This window comes from Galeopterus variegatus, unplaced genomic scaffold (genome assembly GCF_000696425.1).
Source record: "Galeopterus variegatus unplaced genomic scaffold, G_variegatus-3.0.2 Scaffold50, whole genome shotgun sequence".
Lineage (NCBI taxonomy): Eukaryota > Metazoa > Chordata > Mammalia > Dermoptera > Cynocephalidae > Galeopterus > Galeopterus variegatus.
This window is the reverse complement of record NW_007726161.1, coordinates 271,656-297,802: the sequence shown is the minus strand read 5'-3', so window position 1 is coordinate 297,802 and position 26,147 is coordinate 271,656. Positions and strand designations below refer to the sequence as shown.

Sequence of the window (26,147 nt, the reverse complement as noted above, 5' to 3'; positions counted from 1 at the left end):
CAATCTCTGACTTGCTGTGTAAGCTCCTTCCCAGCCGTGTGCCTCAGTTTCCCCTTCTGTCAGTGAGGTGGTTTTACTGGATGACCTTTGAGGGCCCTTCTACCTTGAGCATTCTGAGCCTTCAGGCCTTGGAGGGTACTTCGAGGCACTTGTTCCACATCCTACCCTCTGCCCCAGGAGTACGCACTGGGGTGGCCTCCCACCCATGTCTGAGGCCATGGTACCTGTGAGGGTACCAGCCACCTACCTGCTCCGATCACCTGCTCAATTTTGACACAGGAGATGTCAATTTCTTTGGCAAACTCCCGCACTGCCTCATTGGGGTCCTCATAGGTGAAAGGGTCGATGTAGATCTTCATGCCTGGGGTCACTGGGGGACAAGACCAGGCTCGGTCACATAGACTGACTCAAGATGTGCACAAATAGAAAAGTGGGAGCCAGTCCCTCCATGGAGGGACAGGCACTCCCACATGGCCCCCCATAAGAAATGGGCAACTCCCTGGAGGTCACTTGACCTCTCTGGGCCTCATTAAGCAGAAAGACACTGGGTAGAAGGGTGAGGGGAACAGAGAGACCAGCAAGAGTGACAAAGAGGTTCTAGCTCTTGTTCCAACTCTAATCGATAGTAATGGCTTTCTGGAGCAGCTAAAACACTGTCAGGATTGATTAGTAATGTCTGTTATGGGTGTGGGCATAGAAGGATAAAAGGATAGATAGGTTTGCTGCCCTTGTGACAGAGAAATCAAGGGATGCAAGGTAGAGGAAGCAGAAGTCAAAAAGGAAGAGAGGAAATTGGAACTAAAACACACAAAGAGCGGGCAATAGACCATGTTGTCCTTGGGCTCCTGCTAAGGAGACATCTCTGTCTCTCAAGGCCTCATTCAAGCCTCCTGTCCCCTCAGGAGCCCTTTCTAGCTGCTCAGCCCTCCCAGGCAGGCCTCAGAGCCTGGCGGGGCCACCCCACCCACCACGGTCTGAGTACCCACAGCTGCTGGGCCCACCTCCTGAGTCCCCGCTCGCCAAGTCTTAAACCTTTCTAGATCCCTGATTTCCTGGTGATCAGTGAGAGGCTGGACATGGGGCAGAGTGATTCCTCATCTGATGCAAATTTTTATTTTTTGATGCAGAAAGAGAAGGTGGTAACTCGGATGTTAAAGACCTAATTCTGACCCAGCACTGAGTCAGCAAAATGCTTTGAAGGAAGAGAAAGATAATCCATTCCACATTCTCTCCCAGATAACTGGTCTTCCATCCCCAGACCTTCCGGCCCTCTCCCAGCCCAGGCTTCCTCTTCCTGCCTACATTCTCCTACCACTCAGGGAGCTGTGACTTTGGAGGCAACAGCTCTAGGAGTTGGGAGCTGGAGTCCCTGGGTCACTGCAAGGCTGGGCTGGTTGGTGAGTGGGGCTGTCAACACTGCTCAGGGGCGTGACCTTGGACATATTAGTTGACCACTCTCAGCCACTATTTCGGATATTCTAGGAATCTAGGAGTTGGAGCCTCCACATAGGGGCTGGCAAACTGGCTTACTGCCTGTTTTTTTTTTTTTGTCTTTTGTCTTTTTCCGTGTCCGGCAACGGATCGCAACCCTCAGTGTTGCCCCCATACCGGACCGGGGACCAGCAACGGGATTGCAACCCTCGGTGTCGCTCCCGCGCCTCGCTCAGCCAGTGAGCGGGAACCGGTCTGTATGTGGGATCCGAACTCTCGGGCGGGAGTGCCGCCGCGCTTCCCAAGCGGCGCACTATCCAGTGCGCCACCAGGCCGGCCCCTTTTTTTTTTTTTTTTTTAAAAGGTGACCGGTAAGGGGATCTTAACCCTTGACTTGGTGTTGTCAGCACCACACTCACCCAGTGAGCAAACCGGCCATCCCTATATGGGATCCGAACCCGGGGCCTTGGTGTTATCAGCACCGCACTCTACCGAGTGAGCCACGGGCTGGCCCCGTTACTGCCTGTTTTGTAAATAAAGTTTTATTGGAACACAGCCATGTTCATTTCTTTGTCTGTGGCTGCTTTTACACCACAATGGCAGAGTTGAGAAGTTACAGCAGAGACCCACTAAGCCTAAAATATTTACTATCTGGCCCCTTACAGAAAAGTTTGCCAACGGCTGCTCTAACACATTAGCTTTATTTGGGATTATTTGTGTGGGTGTTTGTCTAGCCTTTTAGGTCAGAAGTTCTTAATTTGGGTCTGTGAGCCACTTGGCAAGTCCCAGGATGAGATTTGGGAGGTGTGGTAGACTCCTGAAATGGAATGCATTTATTATTATCTCCTTTTTGGACTCAAAAAGTAATTTATGGGGCCGGCCCGGTGGCGCACTGCTATAGTGCGCCGCTTGGGAAGCGCGGTGGCGTTCCCGCCGAGGGTTCGGATCTCGCATACAGACCAGCCGCTCACTGGCTGAGCGAGGGGCGGGGGCAACACCGAGGGTTGCGATCCCGTGGCCGGTCACGAAAAAAGACAAAAAGAAAAAAAAAAAAGTAATTTATGATCCTTATAAAATTCAAAAATTATGAAAATAAATATTATTGAAAATAAAAGTTCTCAAAAACCCATCCCTGAGTACAGACCTCTGGACTTTTTTAATCTTATAATTTTATACACATACACACATAGACATATTTGTGTTTTTCTGGTCACAGGATCCAAAGCTTCCTTTTTTTTAAAAATTAAAATTAAAAAAAAATTTTTTAGTGGCTGGCTGATACGAGGATCTGAATCCTTGACCTTGGTGTCATAACACCACACTCTATCCAAATGAACTAACCAGCCTTCCCTAGGATCCAAAACTTTCAGCAGAGTCTCACAGGAGTCTGAGACCCCCAAAGAGGTTAAGAAGCACCATCCAAGACTCTGAGTGCCTGGGAGGAGGGGGGATGGTGCACGATCTTTTCTTGTTTCTCTTTCCCCTGGCACACTGCATAAAGCTCTGCACACAATAGACACCCAATGTCTGTAGAGTTGAGCAGGATCCAGATGACAGATAGAATAACAATAACAGCAGCTGTCATTTCCTGAGCCCTTTGTCTGTGCCCGACACTGTGCCAGGCTCTTCATATGCATTATCTCATCTCTTTCTCCCAACAACTCTTGGAGGAAGGGATAATCATCCCCATTTCACACATCAGAAAATCGGGGCTCAGAGAGGCTAAGTAATCTGGCCAAGGCCACACAGCTAACAAATGGCACAGCCAGGATTTGAGGCCAGGTCTGTTGGACTTGAGCCCAGGGCCAGTACTCTCAATCACTGTGTTCACTGCCTGGATGAAATTCGATCAAGATCTGGTCCATGTCTCCTCCTCCTGGAGGATTCAACCATGACTCCCTCCCTCCCCGTCAGCCTCCTCAGAACCAGGGGATCAGCTCCCTGGAGATGCTTGCTTTCTTGCTCAGATGCATTCAGTGCATGGCCTGCGGTTCTTGGTGACTGGCCTTCAACCTCCCTCCCAGCAGAACTGGGGGAAGCCCTTTCTGATGGTCCAGCTGGGGAGGGAGAACAGAAACGTGTCGACTAAAGGGAAGCACAGCAGGAGCTCAAAGCCTACTTGTTCACCTCCACTGCCAACCAATTAAAAGCCATCACAAGCCTTGGCAGGAGCATTGACCATGAGGGTTCTCTATTGCTCACAGGACAAAGGCAAGTGCCTCTGCCTGGCACTCCAAGCCCTCCATGACCAGTCCCCTTTACAGCTCCCTGCTCCCTGCCTGCCAGCTATAAGAGTTATTTGCTCAGGGGTTCCAGACACACTTCATAATTTCTTCCCTCTGTGCTTTTGTTCATGCTGTTCTCTCTACCCGGAACACCCTCTCCTCTTCCTCTGTGACCAGATCAAATGCCACCTCCTCTGTGAAGCCTGCCTGGATTCCTCCAGTGCAGACCTGTGCCCTCCCCTCAGGCTCCCTCAGTCCTTCTCCACACCCACTCCTGCAGCCCTGATGTCTCTGTGGCTTTTCCTCCTCATACCAGGGCTCTCAGGTACAAATGCCTACAGCCTATTGATACTCCTTTCTGGAATACTCGAGTTTGCCTTACCCTCTCCCCTGGAGGACAGAGGCCATGTCTGTCTTGTTCCTGCTAAATCCCAGCACCTGGCACACAGTGGGTGCTCAATAAATGCTTATTGAATGAGTAGTAGCATCACTCATTTACATGCCTTCTTTCTCTCCACCTGTTTGGGGTCATGAATGCCTTTGAACATTTGATGAAGGCTGTGAATCTGCTCCTTAGAAAAGTATTGCCACGTGTGTGCACACTCCTACATCCCACATATGATTTGGGGGTGTTCACAGGCCCCTGGAAGCTCTAGGGGTCTGTGAACCCCAAGTTTTAAGCTCTTGCTCTAGAATATTGGCTCTGAAGTACACATGTGAAAGTGGTGTATAGTAGATGCTTAATAAACACTGACTGTATGCTCAGCATGAATTTACCAGGTACGAGGCCTTATTCCAGGCACTTTACTGTTTTCTACCCAATTAATTCTCCTAACAACCCTACCAGGTAAATGCTATTACTAGGCAAAAATTTGTGAAATTGTCAATATTTAACTGTTTCTGACCTACAAAAATAACAATTTCATTTGGCTCAACCTAATATTTTCCCCATTTTTCAAATGAGGCGACTGTAGCATAGAAAGGTTAAATGACCTGCCCAAGGGCACATGGACATAGCCAATAAATGGCAGAAGTGGGGTTTGAAGCCAGCCTGGCTGTAGAGTCCACACCACAACCCTCAGGCTCCTGGGTGCTTCCCTATCTGTCTCCTGAAATAGAATGTGAGCTCCCCCCACCTAGAGACTCACACAAGGCCTGGCCCCAAAAAGGGGTGTTTGCTGGTCTGTGTTGGACAAGGACCTCTGTGGGCAGAGGCTACGGAACATGCTGGGCTGTTGTTTGGAGGATTTATGGCTCTCAGGTCCACCCACTCATCCTGAACCCAAATGGTTAATTCAAGATGAGGGAAGAGGAACCAGGCATGCAGAGTCCTGGGTTTGAATTCTGGTTCTGCCATTAATAAGGGTCACATATAAGCTGGTTTATGAGTTTGAATCCAGGACGAACCACTGTGTTGATCCAGCTGTGTGCCCTTGGGTGAGTTAATTAACCTCTGTGCCTCACTTTTCCATCTACAAAATGGGCATCATAAACAGTACCTACCTCATAAGGGGAGTGCAAGGATTAAATTAGAGGATCTTTTTTTTTTTTTTTTCCTTTTTGTCTTTTTTTTTTACTGACCGGTACAGGATCGCAACCCTCGGTGTTGCGCCCGCGCCACGCTCAGCCAGTGAGCGGGAACCGGTCACCACATGGGATCCAAACCCTCGGCGGGAGCGCTGCCGCGCTCCCAAGTGGCGCACTCTCCAGTGTGCCACCGGGCCGGCCCAAATTAGAGGATCTTTTAAAAGGGTTTAGTACGGTAGCTGGCAAATAAAAAGCACTAAATAACTCACCTGTCATAAAGAGATGGCTATTTTTAAATAGGGGAGTGCAAGGATTAAATTAGAGGATCTTTTTTTTTTTTTTTTCCTTTTTTTTTTTTTTTTTTCCTGACCGGTACAGGATCGCACCCCTCGGTGTTGCGCCCGCGCCACGCTCAGCCAGTGAGCGGGAACCGGTCACCACATGGGATCCAAACCCTCGGCGGGAGCGCTGCCGCGCTCCCAAGTGGCGCACTCTCCAGTGTGCCACCGGGCCGGCCCAAATTAGAGGATCTTTTAAAAGGGTTTAGTACGGTAGCTGGCAAATAAAAAGCACTAAATAACTTACCTGTCATAAAGAGATGGCTATTTTTAAATATTACTATTACAAAGCACTTTTTAACATCCATTAATTCATTTAATTCTCAGAACCCTGTGACAGAAGTATCATTCCTCCTACTTCCCATATAAAGATAACGAGGCTCAGAGGGGTTTGGTGACTTTCCCACAGTCACCCAGCTGGCCAGTGGCAGAGCAGGGATGAGAAACCAGGTCAGTCCCTCTGGCTCCACATCCAGGCACTATGGACCTTGGTACTCACTCAGTACCTGCTAAATGATGGAGAACATGAGATCGTGAGGGTGACCATGAGCCAGTCACACACATCTGAGCCTCAGCTTCCTCGTCCATCCTGGCCACACAGGGCTGCTGGGTGGATATGGGATCACAGGGCTGGTGACACTTTGAAAAGAACAAAGTCCTGCTCAGATCTAATATTATATCTCAGGACACAGGGAGTAGGAAGTTAGACTTTAAAAAGTGTTGATCTATGAACAAATCCTAGGGTCTATTTTAAAAATCAGTCTCACTTGTTTCCTTGTTACGGATACATGCTCCAAATAATGACGCTCCAAATGGCTCCGGATGATGGTTTATTTCAGTTTAGTAGAATGTGGATAGCACAGACCACACTCTGTAGCCAGACGGCTGGGGTTCATACCCCAGCTCCTTCCCTGAGCAGCTGTGCGACCCCTGTGCCTCAGTTTCCTCATACTCAAAGTGTGAAATCATAAGGATTAAATGAATAAATACACATAAAGCATTAAAACAATTCTTGGCACGTAGAATGCACTCAACGTGTCTAGCTACATTTACGATCATGATTTTGTTACTTGGGGAACAGGAGGGGATAATGCAGTTTATAACTTCTATTTTTAATGTACAGGTGATTTTTATTTCTGTGTAGTTAAATGTGTCCATCTTTTTCTTGTGATCATCCCACCGCTTTTATGCTTAGAAAATCGTTTGCCATCTCCATGTCCATTAAATAGTTACCTAAATTATCTTCTGGAAATGCCAATGGTTTAATTATTTTTCCATGTACGGCCAAAACTATTTTTAAGCCCAGGAGCTTTATAGCTAGAACTCTTTGGCTCTGCTCTTTCCTGCATGCCCCACATCCAATCCTACAGCAACTCTAGCAGCTCTACATTCAAGACAGTCAGAATTCAACCCCGTCCCATCCCCTCCGCCTCTGCCACCCGGTCTAGCCATTGTCATATCTTCCTGGATTATTCCGACACCCACCCTCACTGGTCTCCCTACTTCAGTCCCTTTGGTCCCTCTCCATACAGCAGCCAGAGAAGTCCTGCTGAGAGGAACTCAGAGCACATCAGTCCTCTGCTCAGAACCTTCTAGTGGCTCCCCATTTCACTCAGAGCAAAAGCCAAGGCTGACAAGACTCTGCATGCTGTGGCTCCTTCATGCCATCTGCTCCCACCCTTCACTCTGTTCCAGTCACTCTGGCCTCTTTGCTGTTCCTGAAACCTGCCAGGCACGCTCCAGCCTCAGGGCCTTTGCACTAGCTGTTGTCCCTGCCTGGAATGCTCTTCTCTCAGATACCTCTGAGCAGCGCACTCCCCCAGCTCCTTTGTATCTTCGTTCAAATAAAACCCACTCTTGAGGTCGATCCCAACTCCCCTATTTAAAACGCAACTGTGACCCCACGACCCTCAACCCATCACCCTGCTCTACTTTGCCTTCTTCCACAGCACTTCCGTCTTCTAATAAACCATACGCTTTCCTCAGTTACTACACATATTTTTCTATTCCCTGTCCTTCCAACTGGAACATAAGTTCTGCAGAGGCCGGGGTATTTGGTTCGTTTACTTGGGTATCCTCACACCTGGATCGTGCCTGGCACACACGGTTGGCCCACAACAGATGTGTGGCAATTGAAGGGATACAATTATCATCCTCCTTGTCTGGAGGCAGCCATCTGAGGAACCCTGGGGTACCCCACTGGATACAGTTTGAGAACCTGTATTGGACTTCCGTTTTGCTGCGTGAGCTGAAGTAAGGACTAAGCTTTCCCCCTGAGCCCTGCCCTCCCTCCTCCCTGATTTCTGCTTCTGCCAAGATCAAATGGAGAGAAGAATCTGTGATCTACTTTTCTCTCTGGCCCTTGGGGACGGGACATCTGCTCTGGGTGTGTGTGTGGCACATGCACCCCCAGCCCTGGTCTGGCATAGGATGAGACATTGGGGGTGAAGGGGGTACTGGATGGGGGGATGCTGCCACCAGAGGAGGTACCAGGGAGGAACAGGGGGCTGGAGTCACAGAGTGAGAGCGAGAGAGGGTGGAAGGGGCTCCTGCTGCCTTTCTCACCTCCTGGGTCAGAGCCTGGCATCCTCATCATCTCATTCATTCATTCATTCAATTTCTTTATTTATTTGGCAAATATGTATCTAGTGCCTACTATGCACTGGGCACCGTCTTGGTGCAAGGGAGGCAGTGATGAATGTCAGACACAATTTTAGGTCTTCAGGGGCCCTATGTTTTAATGGTGGAGCCACAAGGAAACAACCATCACAATGCATCCTGGTAAGGTGGGGCTGTGCAAACACAGACTAGGGCCCTAAACCCAGGGTGGGGGAGGGTCAGGGAAGACTTCTCAGAGGCGCTTGTATATGATGAGGCTGGAGGGCTGAGTAAAGAGAAAGGGAGAGGGTGCCCCACGTGGAGGTAAGAGCATGGGCAAAGGCTGACAAGTGAGAGTGAGCTTGGCTCCTCCAAGGAACAGTTTGACCTTCAGTCTGGCTGTAGCATGGTAAAAGGAGGTGAAAGAAGGCTGGAGAGGTCACTGGAGAACCAACAGTAAAGGACCCAAGGGTGCCAGCTCTGCTGGGGTGTATACATACTGTGGCCACTGGTGTAGTGCTGCAGCTTGTCCGTGTACTCTGAGTCAGCACGCTCAAATCCCCGTCTTCTGGAACAAGAGCAAAGGGCTGGAGCCATCTGGAGGCGCCCGGGGAGCTGGGAGCCACAGTAGGTGCTAGGGAGAGGTGGGCAGGCCCTCAAAGCCACACCCTTGCCAGAGGGCTCCCTGCCTGTCCCTTGCCTAGCAGCCTTGCCCTCTGGCCCCACTCATCCCTTCCCATCTCTCCCACCTCAAGTCCAGGTTCACTCTTTCCTCTGTGCCCCCTCCAGCCAAGCCCCTTTCAAAGAGCAAAGTCATCTTCCAACCATGGCTTCTGGTGCCAGAAATCCCAGAGGCTTCTGTCCATCTGACCTTATGGGCCAGTCTGTCTAAAGTGGGGAACTCTTTAAGGAAGAAGAGAGTCTCTTTGCATTGTGCCCAGCGGAAGTCAGGAAATGGGCCCCACCCTCCCGCCTTTGCACCTGCTGTGCGAGCCCCTTGTGATGCCCTTTCCCCTGCCTCCTCCCGTCTAAGCCCGCCCCATCTTTCTAGCACCTCGGCCAGGGGGACTTAACTGGTGCAGAAAGTGGGGTGGTCTGTATTCCCCTTCCGCCTTCCCCTTGGCTGCTAGCATCCAGCAGTCGTCCTTTCCCACTGTTCTGCGACGTTCCTTCATGCTGAAGTATTAGTGTCTCAACGTGCCACCCCTCTGAATAATGGACTTGTTGAGGGCAATGTCTAACCCGACGGGATGCACTGCTAATGGTGGCCATTTAGGCAGCAGATGGCCACTTGAGGGGATCCAGGCCTACCCGAGTCTCTCCCTGCCTCTGGCACTTGTGGGAATGCCTCTTCTGTTCACAACGCTGTTCAGGAACGGTGGCATGGCTGGACAGAACCCATCTTGGACAGCCAGGCCTGAATCAGGCCTGGGGATACCCACCCACCTGTTACACACGATGGCGATGACAACCACGGCAATGAGGAAGACCAGGCCAGCGGCCGAGGAGCCAATGATGAGTGGCAGCTTCTCCTGGATGCTTGTCTGGTACTCAGCTGGGGAGAAAGCACAGTGCGGCATTCTCAGCCTGGCTCTGGGAGTCCTAACGCCCGCCCCCAGCCCCTGCCATCCTGCTGGGTCTCCTGGCATCCTCAGGCTCTGTTCCTGCTCCTGACAGAGCACCTGTCACATGCCCTTGTGGACAATGGGCTGTCACTCACTCAAGTAAGCTTGGATGCATGAACTGCTCCAATCTTCAATTTCTCATCCATAAAATGGGCATAATAATGCCCACCTCTCAATGTTTATATAAAAATCAATAATAGTGATGCTGACACACAGAGAGGCAGTTAGAAGCACAGACTCTGGAGCCAGACTCTCTGCGTTTGAATCCCCACAGTGCCACTTACTGTCTGTGTGAACTCTGACAAAGTGATTTAACCTCTCTGTGCCTCAGTTTCCCTATCTATAAAATGGGGAGAATAGTTTCCATCTCATGGGATTGTTGTATAAAGCACTTAGAACAACACTTGGCACATAGCAAGCATTCAATAAACATTAACTTATTGCTGAGTGTTTCATGTGTCAGTCACTGTGCTAAGCATGTTATATATTTTGCTTGAATCTCAGACAGCCCTATGATGTACTCCCTGTGATTACCCCACTTTACAGATGAGGAAACTGAGGTCATGATTTGCCTGAGATCACAAAGCAAGTGGCCAAAGCCAGCGTTCGAACCCAGGTCTGCTTGACCCAAGGCTGGGGCTTAACTGAGATAATGTATAAGATGCACTTAGAATTGGTCTGGCTCTTGGAAACCACTTGGTACATTCTCAATGCCATCAATATCATCAAGATTTTTAATTTTATTATTATTATGCCTCCCTGACCAGAACAGGAGCTTGTTGAGGTCAGCTCTGAGTTCCTAGTGCCCACACAGGCCTGGCACATGGCAGGGCCCCAGCACACATTTGCTGAATTAATAAAGAAAGGATCTTGGGACAGACCCTCATTCCCAATCAGTGACACTCATGCAACATGGAAAAGGGCTTAGAGAGGTGAAAAGGGCTGGCCATGAGGAGGGGGTTACAGAGGAGGTGAGTGCTGGTGAGATGGCAAAGCCATAGGGGAGGATTTCTGTGATAGGACAAGAAGTTAGAGGTCCTCTGAAGTGTTCAACCAGACAAAGACCAAGGCCCACGTCCAGTGGCTGGAGCAGATGCTAAGAAGGGATGCTGGAGTCCGGTCACAGGCAAAGCTGCCCTAGTGCTCCGCTGACTGGGGAAGGGCTCCCAGACTCACAGCAATGACAATTGTGACTTAACTATTATTTGGTGAGTGCTAACTATGGGTGGTATCTACGATCAACCCTGTGTTGTGTCCTTACATTAGTTTGATGATAATGATGGTGATAATAATGAGATTGCTGTTATCACCCCCATTTATGGTTGAGAAAATGGAGGGAGGTGACTTGTTCTGGGCCACAGAGTTAGGGCTGAATCCTCATTGGAATCCCCATCCATCTGGCTTCAGAGCTCACACTCTTTAAACTATGTTGCTCCTCAAAGATTATTAGAGCAGGAGTGGTGCTTCGAGGCCATGTCGTCCCAGTCTGGGAAACACACAGCATGCAGGCTGCAGCCTCCCGTTCCCTTGTCCAAGGCAGACATTACTAATCCATCCCAGCTCTTCTTTCTGCTGCCCTCAGATGTGGCTTCAGAATCCTTCTCAAACCAACTGCAAGTCATTGAGTTGTGTGTGGATAAAACATGTTTACTCTCTTAGATTAAATATGATGTTTTCATTTTATGGATGAGAAATCTGAACCAGAGAATGGAAGTGACTTGCTCAGAGTGGCTTTACAAGTTAGGACTGAGCTCCCAAGAGTCCTGGGAAAGAAAGTGGCCTGGCTAACATGATGGTTGAGGTGGAGTCCGTATCCTTTCCGGGCCACAGAAATGGGCCTCTATACGTGACTGTGCAGGTTGTACAGTGCACAAGATTGGCAATCAGGAGGGAGGGAGGGCTGACACCCAGAAGAGGATTGCCTTTTCTAATTTGCATAAAAGTGCTTTGAAGGGATGGTGGCCCTTGAGTTTGTTCCGTTTGTGGAGTCAGTGCCCCCTCCTCTTGTCCGCTGGACTCTGCTCACCTTCTGTCATGGTCTGGAAGTACATCTTGCCGCTGTAGCGCCCGTAGCCTGCCACGGTGCGTGCCCGCACCTGGAAGACATAGATGGCGCCGGCTTTGAGGCCCTGCACAGTGACCGTGTTGGTGGGGCTTTTTATGGCTGTGGCGTTGTACTCACTGAGCTCCTGCCGAGGAACAGAGAAGACCGTTAGTGACGTTGTTGCCCACAGTGCGCCCAGAGCTCACTGCCCACTCCCGCCACGTTGGGGCAGGTCTGGCCATTAGATAAGCATCTATGGCTCCCAATTCCTCACCCCCTCCCTGTAACAGAATCACAAACCCATGCCTTTTGCCATGTGACTTTGCAATACTTCTCACAAAAGCAGGCAGAGTATACGTCTCTGCCTCAGGAATATTGGATTGGAGCATGTGACTTGCTTTGGCCACTGGAATATTCTAGTGGACATGATGCAAGCAGAGGCTTTACATGTGCTTGATGGTTTGCCTTGGACTCTGGTGTTTCTGCCATCTGCCATGAGAGGCTTGCCTTAGGTAATCGCTGGCTCTAGAACGAGAAACATGTGAAGACCCTGATCCAGCTCCTAGGCTGAAACAGGGCCAGCCCAGTTGACACACAGACATAAACCCAAGAGCAAGAGAAATAGCCACTCATTGTCATAAGCCACTGGTTTTTGGGGATTGTTTGTTTTGTGGTGTTATCTCAGCAACAGCTGACTGATACACACTAATTGGATAGTGTCTGTGTGCAGACCCTGAGGACTAGACTGTGAGTTCTTGGAGATGGTATGGGAGGGCCCATCTCATTCACTTCTGCATCCCCGTCCCTGCCCTATGCCATGATGGGTTAAGTGGGAGAATCCCTGTTTAGCCTCAGCATGCTTGGGTGAGGCAAGAACTAGGGCCCAGAAAGGGAAAACAATGCTCAAGGTCACACATATCAGTTGGTGGCAGCTTTGGAACTCAAAACCAGGTTCTTTCATAGAGCCATCTCTAATGTCCAGGCCTTTAGGTATGCAGGACCTAATGTTCCCTCCATTGAGAGATGCAGAATACAGATTCTGGCCTTCTGAGCACTGCCCAGGGTGACCCGAGGAGTCTGGGACAGGGCAAAGATCCAGCTGCTGCAGTGGGGGCAACCATGTGGTTGGGGTGGGTGCAGGTGATGCTCATTGCAGCATCATCAGTCACCCAGCAAACCTTCCCCAAATACCTTCTTTGCACTAGACCCGGGCTGGGTGCTGGGGTGCCACAGGGGGCTAAGGCACAGACCCTGGTCTTGGAGAGCATAGTCCAGAAAAGCAGTGTGGGGATCTCAACCCTTTGAAGATCATGAACTTCTTTCAGAAGCTAATGGAAATCTGTGAACTCTTATTCAGAAAAGCACACTCCTAATCATACATGCTGATCACATATATGTATCACGGAACGCACAGAGCCCTTGAAAACCCTCTTGAACATTCAGTGTGAGCAATGCCATTACAGGCTTTATAGTATGGACGTTAAGATCACACACTGGAGCCAGACTTTCTGGGTTCAGATCCTGGCTCTACTAGTTACTACCTCTGTGACATTAGGCAAGTTTCTTAACTTCTCTGTGTCTTCATCTGTAAAATGGGGATAATAACAGTAGCTACCTCAAAGGTTCTTTATAGGATAAAATGGATCAATACGTATGAAATGCTCCCAGTGGTAGGGTAAGCAAAATGAGCTGAGGAGGATGTGATCTGGCCTGGGAGGGTAGGGGGGATACTGGAATGAAATTTTGAAGAACAAATAGAAGTCACCCAGGCAGGGTCGAGCCCGTGGTGCACTCGGGAGAGTGCAACGCTGGGAGCGCAGCAGCGCTCCCGCCGCGGGTTCGGATCCTATATAGGGATGACCGGTGCGCTCACAGCGCTCACTGGCTGAACACGGTGCAGCCGGTCTCAAAGAAAAAAAAGGACCAAAAAAAAAAAAAAAAACCAAAAAAAAAAAAAAAAACCAAAAAAAAAAAAAAAAACCAAAAAAAAAAAAAAAAACCAAAAAAAAAAAAAAAAACCAAAAAAAAAAAAAAAAACCAAAAAAAAAAAAAAAAACCAAAAAAAAAAAAAAAAACCAAAAAAAAAAAAAAAAAAAGTCACCCAGGCAAAGAAAGGCATTCCTGGCAGAAATAGCAGCAGGTGCAAAGGCAGGAAGGTGAGAGAGAGCTTGGGATCTTGCGAAGGGGCTGCCCTGTGAGTGTTTCTCCCCTACTCCCATACCAGGGGGAAGCAGGGACAGTTTGTGGTGGGCAGCAGCAGTCTCTTTTCCTGAGTCAGATCATCTGTCGCTTCTTCCAGGAAGCCTCCTTGACTTCCCAACCAGATGTGCCTCTCTCTCTTCCGAGCCCTGCAGCATTTGCTGTGGGTGCTATAGGATGGGGTTTCTGCTACACCCCTCCACTGTGGGACCAGGCTCATCTTGCCCCTTCACTGTAAGCTCATGAGGAAGGGGCTGTGTTTTGTTCCTCTGTACCAGGCATAGGGTCCTGCACACAGAGTCCTTCCCCAATGCCTGCAGGGTGAAGGCAAACTCCTTAGCCTGCCATTCTTGACTCTTCATGACCTGCCCTTTTCCAGTCTCTCCTGCCCCATCCCCAATATCCTCTGGGCTGCAGACATCCCCAACAACTTTCTCCTTCCCTGGTAAGGCTGCCAGATTTAGCAAATAAAAGTATAGATGATCAGTTGGATTTTTGATCTTGTATTTTATCTGGAAACCCTACATTACCTAGACACTCTGAGCTTTTGTAAACACTGTTGCCCTGTCTGAAATACCTTTTCTTCATCTGTCTGGAAGTTCCCTACTCATCGTTCAAAACTCAGCCCAAGTGCCACCTTTGCTGGGGAGACTTTCCCAGCCAGGAGTTGCGGGTCCACTGTCTCCTCTCCCACATATTGTTCTAATATATGTATAGCCTTCTTCTTTAAGAATGTGGGTTCTCTGAGGGCAGGGGCCTTGTCTTGTTCATCTCTGGACCCCCAGGCTTGGCACACAGCAGGTGCTCACTAACTATCGACTTAATGAACGAACATCAAACTATTCAAAATCTACACAACCTGGCATGCAGTACCAGGCATGGCCACTATGTGCCGCTGTCCAACATGGGATCTGCAGGGCTCGAAAAGGGGTTTGATTACAGACTGCGTGGGTGCCCACTTAAGAGATGTTAGAGGCTTTAAGTTCCAGATTATACAAAGGAGATGAGAGGTAACTGTTGATGCCTTGGGAAAGTCAGGCACCAACCTGAGCAAATCCCTTCTCTAAAGCCATGCACAAGACAGAGCATGGGATTGGAAAAGCTGTTTCAAATCTCAGTTCTTCCATTGTGACCTTGGGAAAGACTTTAATTCTGAGTCCCTGTTTTCTATTCCAGAAAATGGAACAATAAATGCCAACCTCTCAGTGCTGTTGTGAAGATAAAATTTGATCAAGTAGTGCCTGGCACATTGGAGATGCTCTAGAGACATCAATTCCCTCCTGTCTTTCTTCTCTCTGGAGTACTGTTCTCTGAACAGTGATTAAGCACCAATGGGTGATGGGAAAAAATTCAGTATGAAATTCACTTATCCTTACCTGGGAATTTAGGGCCACTGAGGCACTGGCACATGTTTTAAGCCCTCTGAGCCTTGGTTTTCTCTTCCCTAAAGTGGGATAACACCAGTAGGTTCCACATGGGGTGGTTGTAGAGATTCAATAAAAAAATACAGGTAAAGGGTTTAGCACAGTCTCAAGCACACATAAGGACTTAACAAGTGTTGGCTATCATCATCACTGTTATCATCAACACCATTACAGAGCAAGCCTTCACCAAGGTTCATTAAATGGATGAATGAATGCAAAAGTGAATGAATGAATGAACAAACCTCTCCCAGTAGATCCTGCTCCAGGTACACTGGGTGACAACCTGAATACAGACTGGACTTTCATAGTTCACCCCCCAACCCATCCTTGGCTCCCTCTGCCTGGAATGTCCTTCCCCTTCAACCCTGCTGAGTAGACATTTCTGTTGGAGAAACACTGAAATTGATGTGGCCTGCAAGGGCCCATCCACCACAGGCAGACTCAGGAATAACTCTTCTCCTTGGGGAGCCAAGGAGAGCATGAACCTGTGTGCTCTGGGGCAGCTGCCAAAGGAGGCCACCTCCCCCGGGGCGCCAGAGCCGATGGAAACGGCCAGCCCTGGGTCTGCAGTGAGGCTAACACCATTCATCAGCTGCATCCAGAAGCCTTCCGGCAAAGTGGTTGTCAGCTCTGGGCTCCGGGCAGGCTGGGAAATCCCAGTGGGGCTGGGGAAAGGCCAAACTGAAAGTCCATTCCAAAAGAGCCCTTTCTAAACAAGGAAAGGAGGAGTGGGAGAGATGGTGGGGGTGGGGCCTCCAAGGCCTGCAGGACTCAGTGTCTAACTTCCCTTCCTAGGAAGAAATCAATGGCAGGTGCCAGGAGGATTCCGAAGTGCTAGGTAAGAGCTGGCCATAGACTTGTCAGAAATAAATCTCATCATTCGCAGCCTGGCTGCTCCTCCCTGAGAGCGGGGTGACCCTGGAAGGTGGAGGTGATGGCTAGGATATAACAGCCTTGCCCGAGAGGTCAGCGACAGAAACCACTCTTGATTCTCCTCCTGCCCTCTGCCGGTGCCTCCTCTGACACATTCAGCATCTCCTCTTTCTTCCTCTCCTTATGTCGTGACGTTCTCCTGGATTCTGTCCTGCTGCTTCTCTTATCCCTCTGCATACACCCCTGGCTGTTCTTAGCTGCCCCCTCTGATCTCCCCCCAGCAGCACTAACACCTACATCTCAAAATGCAAACCTCCATCTGCTCCAGGAAAAGGCATCACTATTCCCTGGAAATCACCCTTCACTTTTCCCTGGTCCCCGGGCTTTAAAATATTGTCTGAATCTGTCAGCTTCTCACCATCTCTGCTGCCAAAATCCCTACTCCATGCCACCATCATTTCTTACTTGGTGTTCCATGAGAGCCGTGAACAGGGTCTCCCTGTGTCTCCAGGTCCCCCTTGCAGTCTACACACCACACAGCAAGCTACAGGGATCTTTAAAGCAATCTGAATCAGATCACATCATTCGAGAACCTTCTGATGGCTTCCCCTTACGCTTTAAATCAAATCCAGACTCCCGAGGCCTGGAAGACCCACCACAGCCCAGCCCTGTCTCCCTCCCCAACCTCCTCCCCTGCCGCTTGCCCCCGAATGCAGCCAGCACGTTCCTGCCCCAGGGCTTTTGAGCATGCTGTGCCTGCTGCTGGAACGCTTCTGCTCTCATATGTGTCTAGCTGGTGAACTCTTAGCATCTTTTTTTTTTTTTTGCGGCTGGCCAGTATGGGGATCTGAACCCTTGACCTTGGTGTTACAACACTGTGCTCTAACCAACTGAGCTAATTGGCCAGTGCCCCCCACCCCCCTTTTTTTTATAACTCCTAGTATCTTTCAAGGCTCAGCTCAATTGTCACTGAATGAAGTCTTCCCCTCACCTACTCCAGGATTGTGGGCCCCTCCTTGGTGCCCCGTGGGACCTTTGCTGGCCCTCCTGTGGCTAGTATCACACTGTGTCTCATGGCTGTGAGTGTCTGAGCCTCTTTTTCCCTGGAATATGAAGTCTCTGAGGCTTCCATGCTGTCTGATTACTCTCAGTATTCTTGGTACCCAGCTTAGGGCTGCACCCAAAGCTAGTGACACTGGAAGTTGAATGAGCCAGTGTCCATCTCTCCATTGGCCCACGCCAAGCTGCCCTGACTGCATGGTGGGACAGGCTGATGAAGTAGGGCCATCTCTCATCACGGCCACACCTCAGGCTACTGTGCTCTCAGCCCTGCTCCTCTCTTGCCGTTTGTGCCTAAAATTCTCCACGGCAGGGGCCTGGTCCTTTCTATCTCTTAATGGTCATCCCAGAAGCATCCCCGGGAAAAACTGGGAGGTAGGAGAGCGAGGCAAAGAGTAAGTGCTCAGGTCTGAACCCTTGCTCTGCCAATGTAGACTTTGGTGCTCTTGGACAAGTTACATAGTTTCTCTGTGCCTCAGTTTCCCCTCCCCTCCAATAGGGCGAAGAGTCCTGCTGTGAGGACCAATGAGATAATGGAGGTGTTGTGCTTAGCACATAGTGCGTGCTCATGAAATGTGAGCAGGTGGTGACCTTGGCCTCTGTAGAGCCTGCTGGTCCTGCCACCCCTGGCAGGGACCTGGGGAGGCTTGGGCAGTGGCAGAAAGTAGGGCAGAGCTACCTTCTGGTTGACATCTCCATCAGCCTCCCCAGGCTTGCCCGCTGTGGTAGGAAATGGGTCGCAGGCAGGACCCCACACCAGGATTCCTCATTTCCGCTCCTTGTCTTTAGGGACAAACACTTTCAGTTTCATTTAATCACAAAGCTTCTTAATTAGGTTTTTTTTTTTTTTTTTTTTGCCTTTGAGTTCTGAGCTGCTAAGCTGTCCCGGCTGGAGGGAGCAGAAATGCTGGCTCCTCAGGGCCTGGGAGCAGCTGGTCCGGCTAGCCAGGACGCCCGGCTCCTTCGATGCCCTCCAGGGGCTGGGCGAGGGGTGCAGCTGCTTTCTTCACCTCATCCATGGCTCAGGCTCTTGATGGTCACCTCCCCTAGTCAGCAAGCAAACATCTCCTGAGCACCGATTGTGTCCAGGTGCTGGAGACACAGCAGAGATAATGGCCAGGTCTCCACCCTTAAGGAACTTACTATCTACTCAAAGCGGAGGAAGTAAGTCTATCTCTACATCAGCCTAAGTACTCAATAACATTTAAAAGTTATAATTGTGAAAATGGGGAGTCTGGGCAGCAAGGGAGGGCTTCTGTAAGGAGGTGATGTTTTAAGCTGAGATTTGAAAGGATGTGTCAGAACTTTCCAGGTGGAGGTGAGGGGCAGGGAGTGGTCTAAATGGAAGAAATCCATCCATCCATCCATCCATCCATCCATCCATCCATCCATCCATCCATCCATCCATCCATCCATCCATCCATCCATCCATCCATCCATCCATCCATCCATCCATCCATCCATCCATCCATCCATCCATCCATCCATCCATCCATCCATCCATCCATCCATCCATCCATCCATCCCGGCATCCAGCCTCCCATTCAGTTCCCCCTTTCATCCACAGGCTCCATCACCCACCTGTCTCATTCATTCATACAATTCACTCATTGATTAGTCACAGCCTGCTGGGGGAGACATGAGAACCCACCGCCAACCTGTGGTACTTTAAGAGAGGGGCAGAGTCCATGGGAAGAAGACGTTCACTCCTGGCGGAGGTGACATTTTGGGGGGACCCTGAAGATTCTGACAGGCACAGAAGAGGAAAGGGCTAAAGGAAGAGTGTGGGCAGCAAGGTGGTGGGTGGGGGGACTGGAGACACGAAGACCCCAGGGTGTTCAGGGGCTTTCTGGTGAGTGCTTTGCAGTGGTTGGGGCACAGGCCACGGGGAAGGATGCATTCACTTATTCATTCAATCAACATTTATCAAGTGTCTTGTTGGTGCCAGGCCCAGGCTGCTGGGGGAGATGGTGGTGACTGGAAGAGATGTGGTCCCTGAGCTCTTGGAATGTGCTGCCTAGAGGAGGGGATGAGCCAGGAAGCGCACAACGGGTAGGCCAGCCGGGGAAGGCTGGGCAAGTGTTTGGTGAGCCCCGAGACTCACCAGCGTTTAGCTGACCCAGCAGCTGACAGAGCACAAGGGTGGGGCTGGGCCTCAGAAGGTGGGGCTCCAGCGGGACTGGCTGGACCCGTCTCCACCTCTTCCTCTCAGCCTCTAGGGAGAGCTTTTCCATCTGTTTCTGGTTCCCAGTGGGCTTCCCCTCAACTAAAAGACTTCCTATCAGTCATGTACACCTTAGTCTGAGCGGAAGCCCAGTGACACCTTTTCCAGGGGCGCTTGTAGCCTCTGTGGCTGTTTGGTGCCCCAGGAAGCAGGTAAGAGAAGCCATCAGTCAAAAGGGAGAGTTTCTCCTGGGGCCCCTGATGTCCAGTTTCTCCTGACCCCTGTCATGCAGGCCCCACATTCACGTGGCCTTCTACCGCGCTGTCCCCGCACACCGTGCAGCAGGCAGGGCAGAGCAGGAAGGAGACGTAGGCACACTCGCCTCCGCTGAGCGCCAGCTACTGTGCTGGGCGCTGCACCTGCCTTTTCCCCTTGACCCACAAGCCCCCACACCAGAGGTGGTCTCATCCACACTTGACACAAGCAGAAACCAAGGCTCAGAGGGAGAAAGACGCCTGCTCAAGGTCACAGGGCTGGTTAAGAGCCAATGGCTTCTCCTAGTCCAGTGCTCCTTCTACTATGCCAGTGGCTTCCAACCTTGGGTCCCTGAAGGGAGTAATAAGGGTGTGATCTACAAGCTCAAAGAGAAATCACCCTCTCCCCATACAAAGGGCACTCGGGCAAACGAAACAAATGTTTTCGCTGGAATCAGAGCAACACGGGCAGGAAGCTCCAGCTCTCTCGCCCTGTACAGATGCTGTCCTGAGCAGTTTCAAATCTTTGCTGAACAACAGGTGAATGATTATTACTCAAGTACAACTTTTTGGAAAACCAGTTTTTCATATCAGACCCACCAAAGTTAAGATAAAAGGGGGTCTTAGTGGGGAAGGGGCTGTGACTGTTGCATTTTACTGAGATCGCTGGCTGGATCCCCCAGACCAAAAAGTGAGATTCAGAGAAGTCAAGATACCAGCCCGAGTCTCACAGTCAGGAAGAGTGGAGCACGCTGGGGAGCCAGGGGGCCTGACCCCAAGGCTGGCACTCTTTTTGCTGCACCCACGTGTCTCGTCTTGCAGGAGGGTAGAAGCCCCAGGCCCCAGCCTGGGAGAGGGGCCTTGGGGATGTGGGCGGTGGGAAGAGCAGCCGGAGCATAGGTACCTTCTCATAGTACTGCAGCTCATAGTCCAGGATGACACCGTTGGGTTGGTCTGGCTGGGACCACGACAGGGTGATGCTGTCCACAGTGCGGCTCACCTGGTGCATGATGGACACGGCTGATGGAGCTGGAAGAGAGGCCAGAGCACAGGGGTCAGGATGGGCACAAGAGGATGTAGCTTCTGGACCAACCTCGGAGGCGCCTGGACAGATGGGGAGCTGTGGGACCGGAGAAGGAAGGCATCTGGCTGAGGCCACACAGCCAGCCTGGGGTGGCCAACAGGAGGCAGTTGGCTTGTGCAGGGCCATGGTGGTGCTGCTGCTGAGTTCCCACAGGGCACCTTCAGATTACAGACACCATCACCTTCGGCCATCCCTGAGGAAGCTCGAGCCACCCCAGTCAAGAAAGATGCACCGGGCCCCTCCTCTGGGCCTGGCCCCAAGAGGTTGGGCTCGATGTCCTTCCTTCTCTCTTGGAGCTTCCAGTCTACTGGACCAGGGGGTTCACAGACCCTAGGCATGGTGACAGGGGCCCTGGGAGATGGAAGCAGAGGGGACTGTGGGAGCAGAGAAGGTGGTGGAAGCAGAGGGGACTGTGGGAGCAGAGAAGGTGGGTGATCCATTTATTCCTTCAACAAATTTACACTGAGTACCTACAATGTGCCAGGGAATGCAGCGGTGAATAAAACTGTTTCCCCAAAATAAATATATAAAAATAAACTCACAGCTGCAGAAAACAGTCTGGCAGTTCCTTGAAAAATTAAACATAGAATTGCCACATGACCCAGCAATTCCACTCCTAAGTATATACCCCAAAGAACTGAAAACAGGTAGTTAAACAAGTACTCGTACACTAAATGCTTATAGCAGCGCTATTCACAACAGCCAAAAGGTGGAAACAACCCAAGGGTCCATCAACGGATGAACGGATAAACAAACTGTGGTGTACACGAACAACAGACTATTACTCAGCCATAAAATGGAATGAAGTATTGATACAGGCGAAAACGTGGATGAACCTCAGACACATGCTAAGTGGTCCAGGGTTCAATCTGTGTACTGGCCAGGCCACCCCCCCACCCCTGCAAACATGCTAAGTGAAAGATGGAAAAGGCCACTTATCATGTGATTCTATTTATGAAAACTATTCAGAATAGGTAAATCTGTAGAGACAGAAAGCAAATTGATGGTTGGCAGGAGCTGGGGGGAGAGGGGGCATGGGGGGTGTTGAGTACGGGGTTTTCTTTTGGGGTGATGAAAATGTTTCGGAAGTAGACAGAGGTGGTGGTTGCAGAATATTGTAAATATGCTAAATGCTACTGACTTGAACACATTGAATTATATGTTATGTGAATTTCACCCCCTCTGCTGTTAGTGCTCTCACCAAGGGAGGACAAGAGACAAGAAGTCAGGGGGGCTGTGTTTAGTGCTGGAGGGATTCTCAGACATTAGTCCGATTTCCTCATTTACAGAAACTGAGGTCCAGAGAGGGGCTGTGAGCTGCCTGAGATCCCACGGCAGGTTCTTGGCATGTAGTCCTTTCTCGATTCCTTATTTCATAAAGCTCCCCATCTGCTGTTCTATGCCTTTTTAGCAAATGGAACAAACAGGCACAAACACCTACTACATGGCATGTGTGTTTTCTGAGTGGACTGTCACTGAGGAGGCAGGATTAGCCCCACTGACAGGTGAAGACATTGAGCTCCAAGGGGCAAGAGGCTTCCTGAGATCACACAGTCAGTGGAGCACCTGGATTTGAACCCAGGTCTGCTGCTCTGCACAGCAGCGTTCGTCCCAGACTGGGACTGGCCAGGGATGGACTCCCAGCATGACTCATGCGAGCTTCCTGGTCTCACTGGGCCTGAGGTTTTCACAGTCCCAGGAGGGGCTAAGGACTCACCAGGATGAAGGGAGCATCTCCGCAATCTCTCCTGGTTCTGGGCTGATGTCCTGTCCCAGCCAACATAGGGATGCCTGAAAGCTGAGGCTGCCCCTTCTCCTCCCAACCCCAAATCTTGCTCATGTTGAGTGTGAGCATGGAGCAGGACGCTGGGAGCTCATGGGGACTTGAACATTGATGATTGGGTTGGCAGCAGATGACTCACCCGTATCCTGCTCTTTGTTTCTCTCCCCCCAGACTGTTCTCTCTGCCCTGCTGCTAATGTGGTGTGTGACCTTAGGCTGTGCCCCTCTCTGGACCTGGCTTCCTCTCTGAGGCCTTGTAACTCTGGGGCTCCCTGCCTGTCCTTCCTGTACAGCCTGGAGTTGGATCAGCCTGGGGGCCAGCATGGGCCTGAGCAGGTCCAGGATCCTGTCCAGCACCCCAGGGAGCCATGGAAAATTGTCCCAAGACACTCTAGATGGGGTGGCAGCACCCGCAAGAAGGACTTGGACCCTGGTATAGGCATCTCTGATGAGCCTCTGTTCCTTTCACACCTGAGGGAGGGCGGCCTGACCTTCAGCCTGGCTCCTTGCCTGCCAGGGGCAGCGGGCCTCTTGCGGTCAGGGCCAAGTACTCAGTGTGGTGCTTGGCATGTGGTCAGTGCCGTGAGCGTTCATGGGTGTCATTTGCTACTGTGCACTGAGCAGCTGACCTGCCATGCCTCATTTGGTCATTTCAACAATGTGGGATGGGGGTTAATAGCTGCACTTTGCAGAAGAGGAAATGGAGGCTCAGAATGGAACACTGACTTCTCCAAGGTCACACAGCTGGTAAGGAACTGAGCTGGCCTGGAGCTGAGTTATTCTGCACTGACTTTGCTCCCTGCTGGTCCTCAAAGCAGTCCCTACTTCCCATCCCCCTCATCCCTTGAACCCATCTCCAGCCCCAGTGCCATCCCTTCCTTGGGAGCCACCTTTGTGAGGAGTGTTCTGTTCTCCTCGACTGCCCAAGGCCAGCTCCTCTGTGTGGCCCGGGTCGTCTGTCTCTCTCACCAGTCAACTTCCCACTGAAAACAATGAAGAGTCCCTGCTGGAGTTTCACAGACCTGGGCCACCCGGGTGATCCTGACTGGGGCTCATCCTTCGTGTCCACCCGGGAAGGATCCCCCCAGTCCCCCCTCAGCTTCCCAGGCCCTCTCAGCCAACCCACAGGGCTGCGACCACTGAGGTCTTGGAGGTGGGGGGTTGGCAGGAGTGGGGGTGGGCTGGGGGGTGCTCCGAGAAGCCAAGGAGGATGCTTCAAACCCAGCCACCAGAGATTCCAGGAGCCATACCCGCTGCCCCTGCCTGCACGGGCCTGAGGATAATTCTGGTACGAGTGGCCAGGAGGGGTGATCTCCAGGGCTCTTTGGAATGCTGAATCCCTCGCCCAGAGGTCCAACCAAGCAAGGTGGGGAAGGGTCTGTGCAGGATGGGTGCGGGTGGGCTGCCACCCTGTGTTACATCAGTGGAGCGTTAGACGCTGAGCCCACAGGGATTGGAGAGGCACATTTTGATCAAGCCATCGCTACGTGCACTCTCTCACCTAGTGCCCCTGCTTAGATCTGCAAAGCACTCAGGCCAGGTCAGTCCCGTTCCCAGAAAGGCAGTCTAGCCTAATGGGGAGCCCCGAGGGTGGAGTCTAACTGACCTGCATGTACCTCCCCAATCCTCCACTCACTGTGTGACCCTGAGCAGGTTCTTTTAGCCTCTCTGAGCCTCATTTTCTACACTTGTCCAGTGGGAACGGTTCCCTTGGAAAGGATGCCGTGAGTGTGAAAGGGTAAATGCATGTAAAGGTTTGAATGTGGTGCTGGGCACCATCGGGGAGAGATATTATTAAGAACACTTTCACTCATGGAGTCCTATGATGCCACTATGATGCTGGGGCTCAAGAGAGGAACCTCACAGGGTCCCTGCCTGCCAGGAGTGCATGGTCTAGCAGGAGAAAGCATATTTTTTTCAGCTCAGTGAGTTCCAATTCCAGGCTGGGCTCCACGCTAAGCACTGGAGAAACTGTGAGGCTCAGAAGTGGTCTGGAGCTGCTGGGTCCAAGCCCCCATATCGGGAATCCGCCAAGGTGATCCAGTCCCGATTAAGGGCAGGGGCTGCTCTGCTCACATCTTTTGCTGCGATTTCACATCCCAAAGGCAAGTGGCAGAACGTGTCCCTATAGATTACTGCAATTTTCAAACTTGAGTGGGCATAACCAGGGTTTTTTGTTAAAACTCATGTTGCTGGGCCCCACCCCCTGGAGATTATGATCAACAGGTCTGGGTGGGGCTTGAGAATCTGCATATCTCACAAGCTCCCAGGTGACGCTGATGCTGCTAGTCTGTGGACCATGCTCTGAGGAGTAGTGGATTCAGGTCCAGAGAAAGGAAGTGGCTTGGCCAAGGTCACACAGCAGGTAGTGGTGGCCAGGACTAGAGGCCAGACCAGCTGAGTCCTGGTTGAGTATTATTTTCCATCCACCACGCGCTTCTCAGTCTGGTTCTGCCCAAGCCTGCCCCTCTCATGTGCCCAGGCTAACTTTTCCCGTGGGGCCCTCGAACTCAGAGTCCTAAAGCAGCGGTACAGGTAGTTCCGTGAGGTGGGGGCCCAGCCTAGGAGCTTGGCCTTGCCCTGAAGGCACTGGGGAGCCATGGAAGGACTGCAGTAGGGGTGGCAACCTGCACAACTAAAACAAGCTTGTTGTCATTCTGACAACCCCTGTGTGCCCCAGGATGCCCAGCCAAGGGGAAAGCCTATGCAGCTAACACCTTACCCAATACTTTACACTATTAACTCAGTTATGCTCATAGCATCCCTATGGGGCTGGTATTATTATACCCATTTTACAGGTGAGGAAATGGAGGCACAGAGGTGTGAAGAACTTGCCAAGGTCACATGGTTAATAAACAATGAAGCTGGGATTTGAACCCAGGACAACCTGGGTCCTACCTACCCTTTCCCCCTCATTGGCTGTGGCTGATGCAGGCTGACCAGGGGGGCCTGGAAGCCGGTGGACCTCAGAGGGCCTTTAAGGACAACCTGGTCTGGCTCCCATCCTGCTGCTGCCAAGAGAACTCCTCCCGGCTCCTGCTGACTCACTCGCCGCCCCCGGCCCGCCCCAGCTCTGGGAGCTCAGCTGCTGGTGGAGGCAGGTCCCATGCGGCCATGGGGGTCTGGGCCTGGCGGGCTTAGCCAGCAGGCTTGGGTTACAGGCAGCTAACTGGGCTCTGATCCCATAAGCCCCATAACCCCGGGTGTGGCAAGGAGACGGCATTTGCCAGGAAGATGATCAAGGCAGGCCAGCGGGGGCCAAGCAGGCCTGGCCTTTCTCTTGGAATCCAGGGGGATTAACGGCAGAGAAAAGAGAACAGCTGGATGTTCTCCCACCCCTCCTGCTGCCTGCTGCCCACCCTGGGGTGTCAGGTTTCCCTGTAAGTTGGTCATCAGAGAATTCTGGTATTTTCAATTACCAGCCGGGCACGCTGGCCGGGGGATGGGGTCAGCGGTGCCCCGTGACCCCTGTGAGGAGATGGAGCCCCAGGGAGCAGGCACAAAAGGGGCTTGTGGCCGA

General features: G+C 51.2%; 1 protein-coding gene across 2 annotated transcripts in view; it reads right to left on the bottom strand.

The window, feature by feature from the left end:
- EPHB2 (EPH receptor B2) overlaps positions 1-26,147 on the bottom strand; it is a 126,304-nt gene that overhangs the window by 8,075 nt on the left and 92,082 nt on the right. Inside the window, exons 5-9 of one of the 2 annotated variants that reach the window (XM_008572785.1) lie at positions 20,666-20,790; positions 11,771-11,933; positions 9,566-9,674; positions 8,620-8,684; positions 248-370 (exon numbers count right to left, since the gene is read on the bottom strand). In XM_008572785.1, coding sequence (XP_008571007.1) covers positions 248-370; positions 8,620-8,684; positions 9,566-9,674; positions 11,771-11,933; positions 20,666-20,790 — 585 coding nt within the window. Of the gene's footprint in view, positions 1-247; positions 371-8,619; positions 8,688-9,565; positions 9,675-11,770; positions 11,934-20,665; positions 20,791-26,147 lie in introns of both variants that reach the window. The other variant, XM_008572778.1, reaches the window with a different exon arrangement.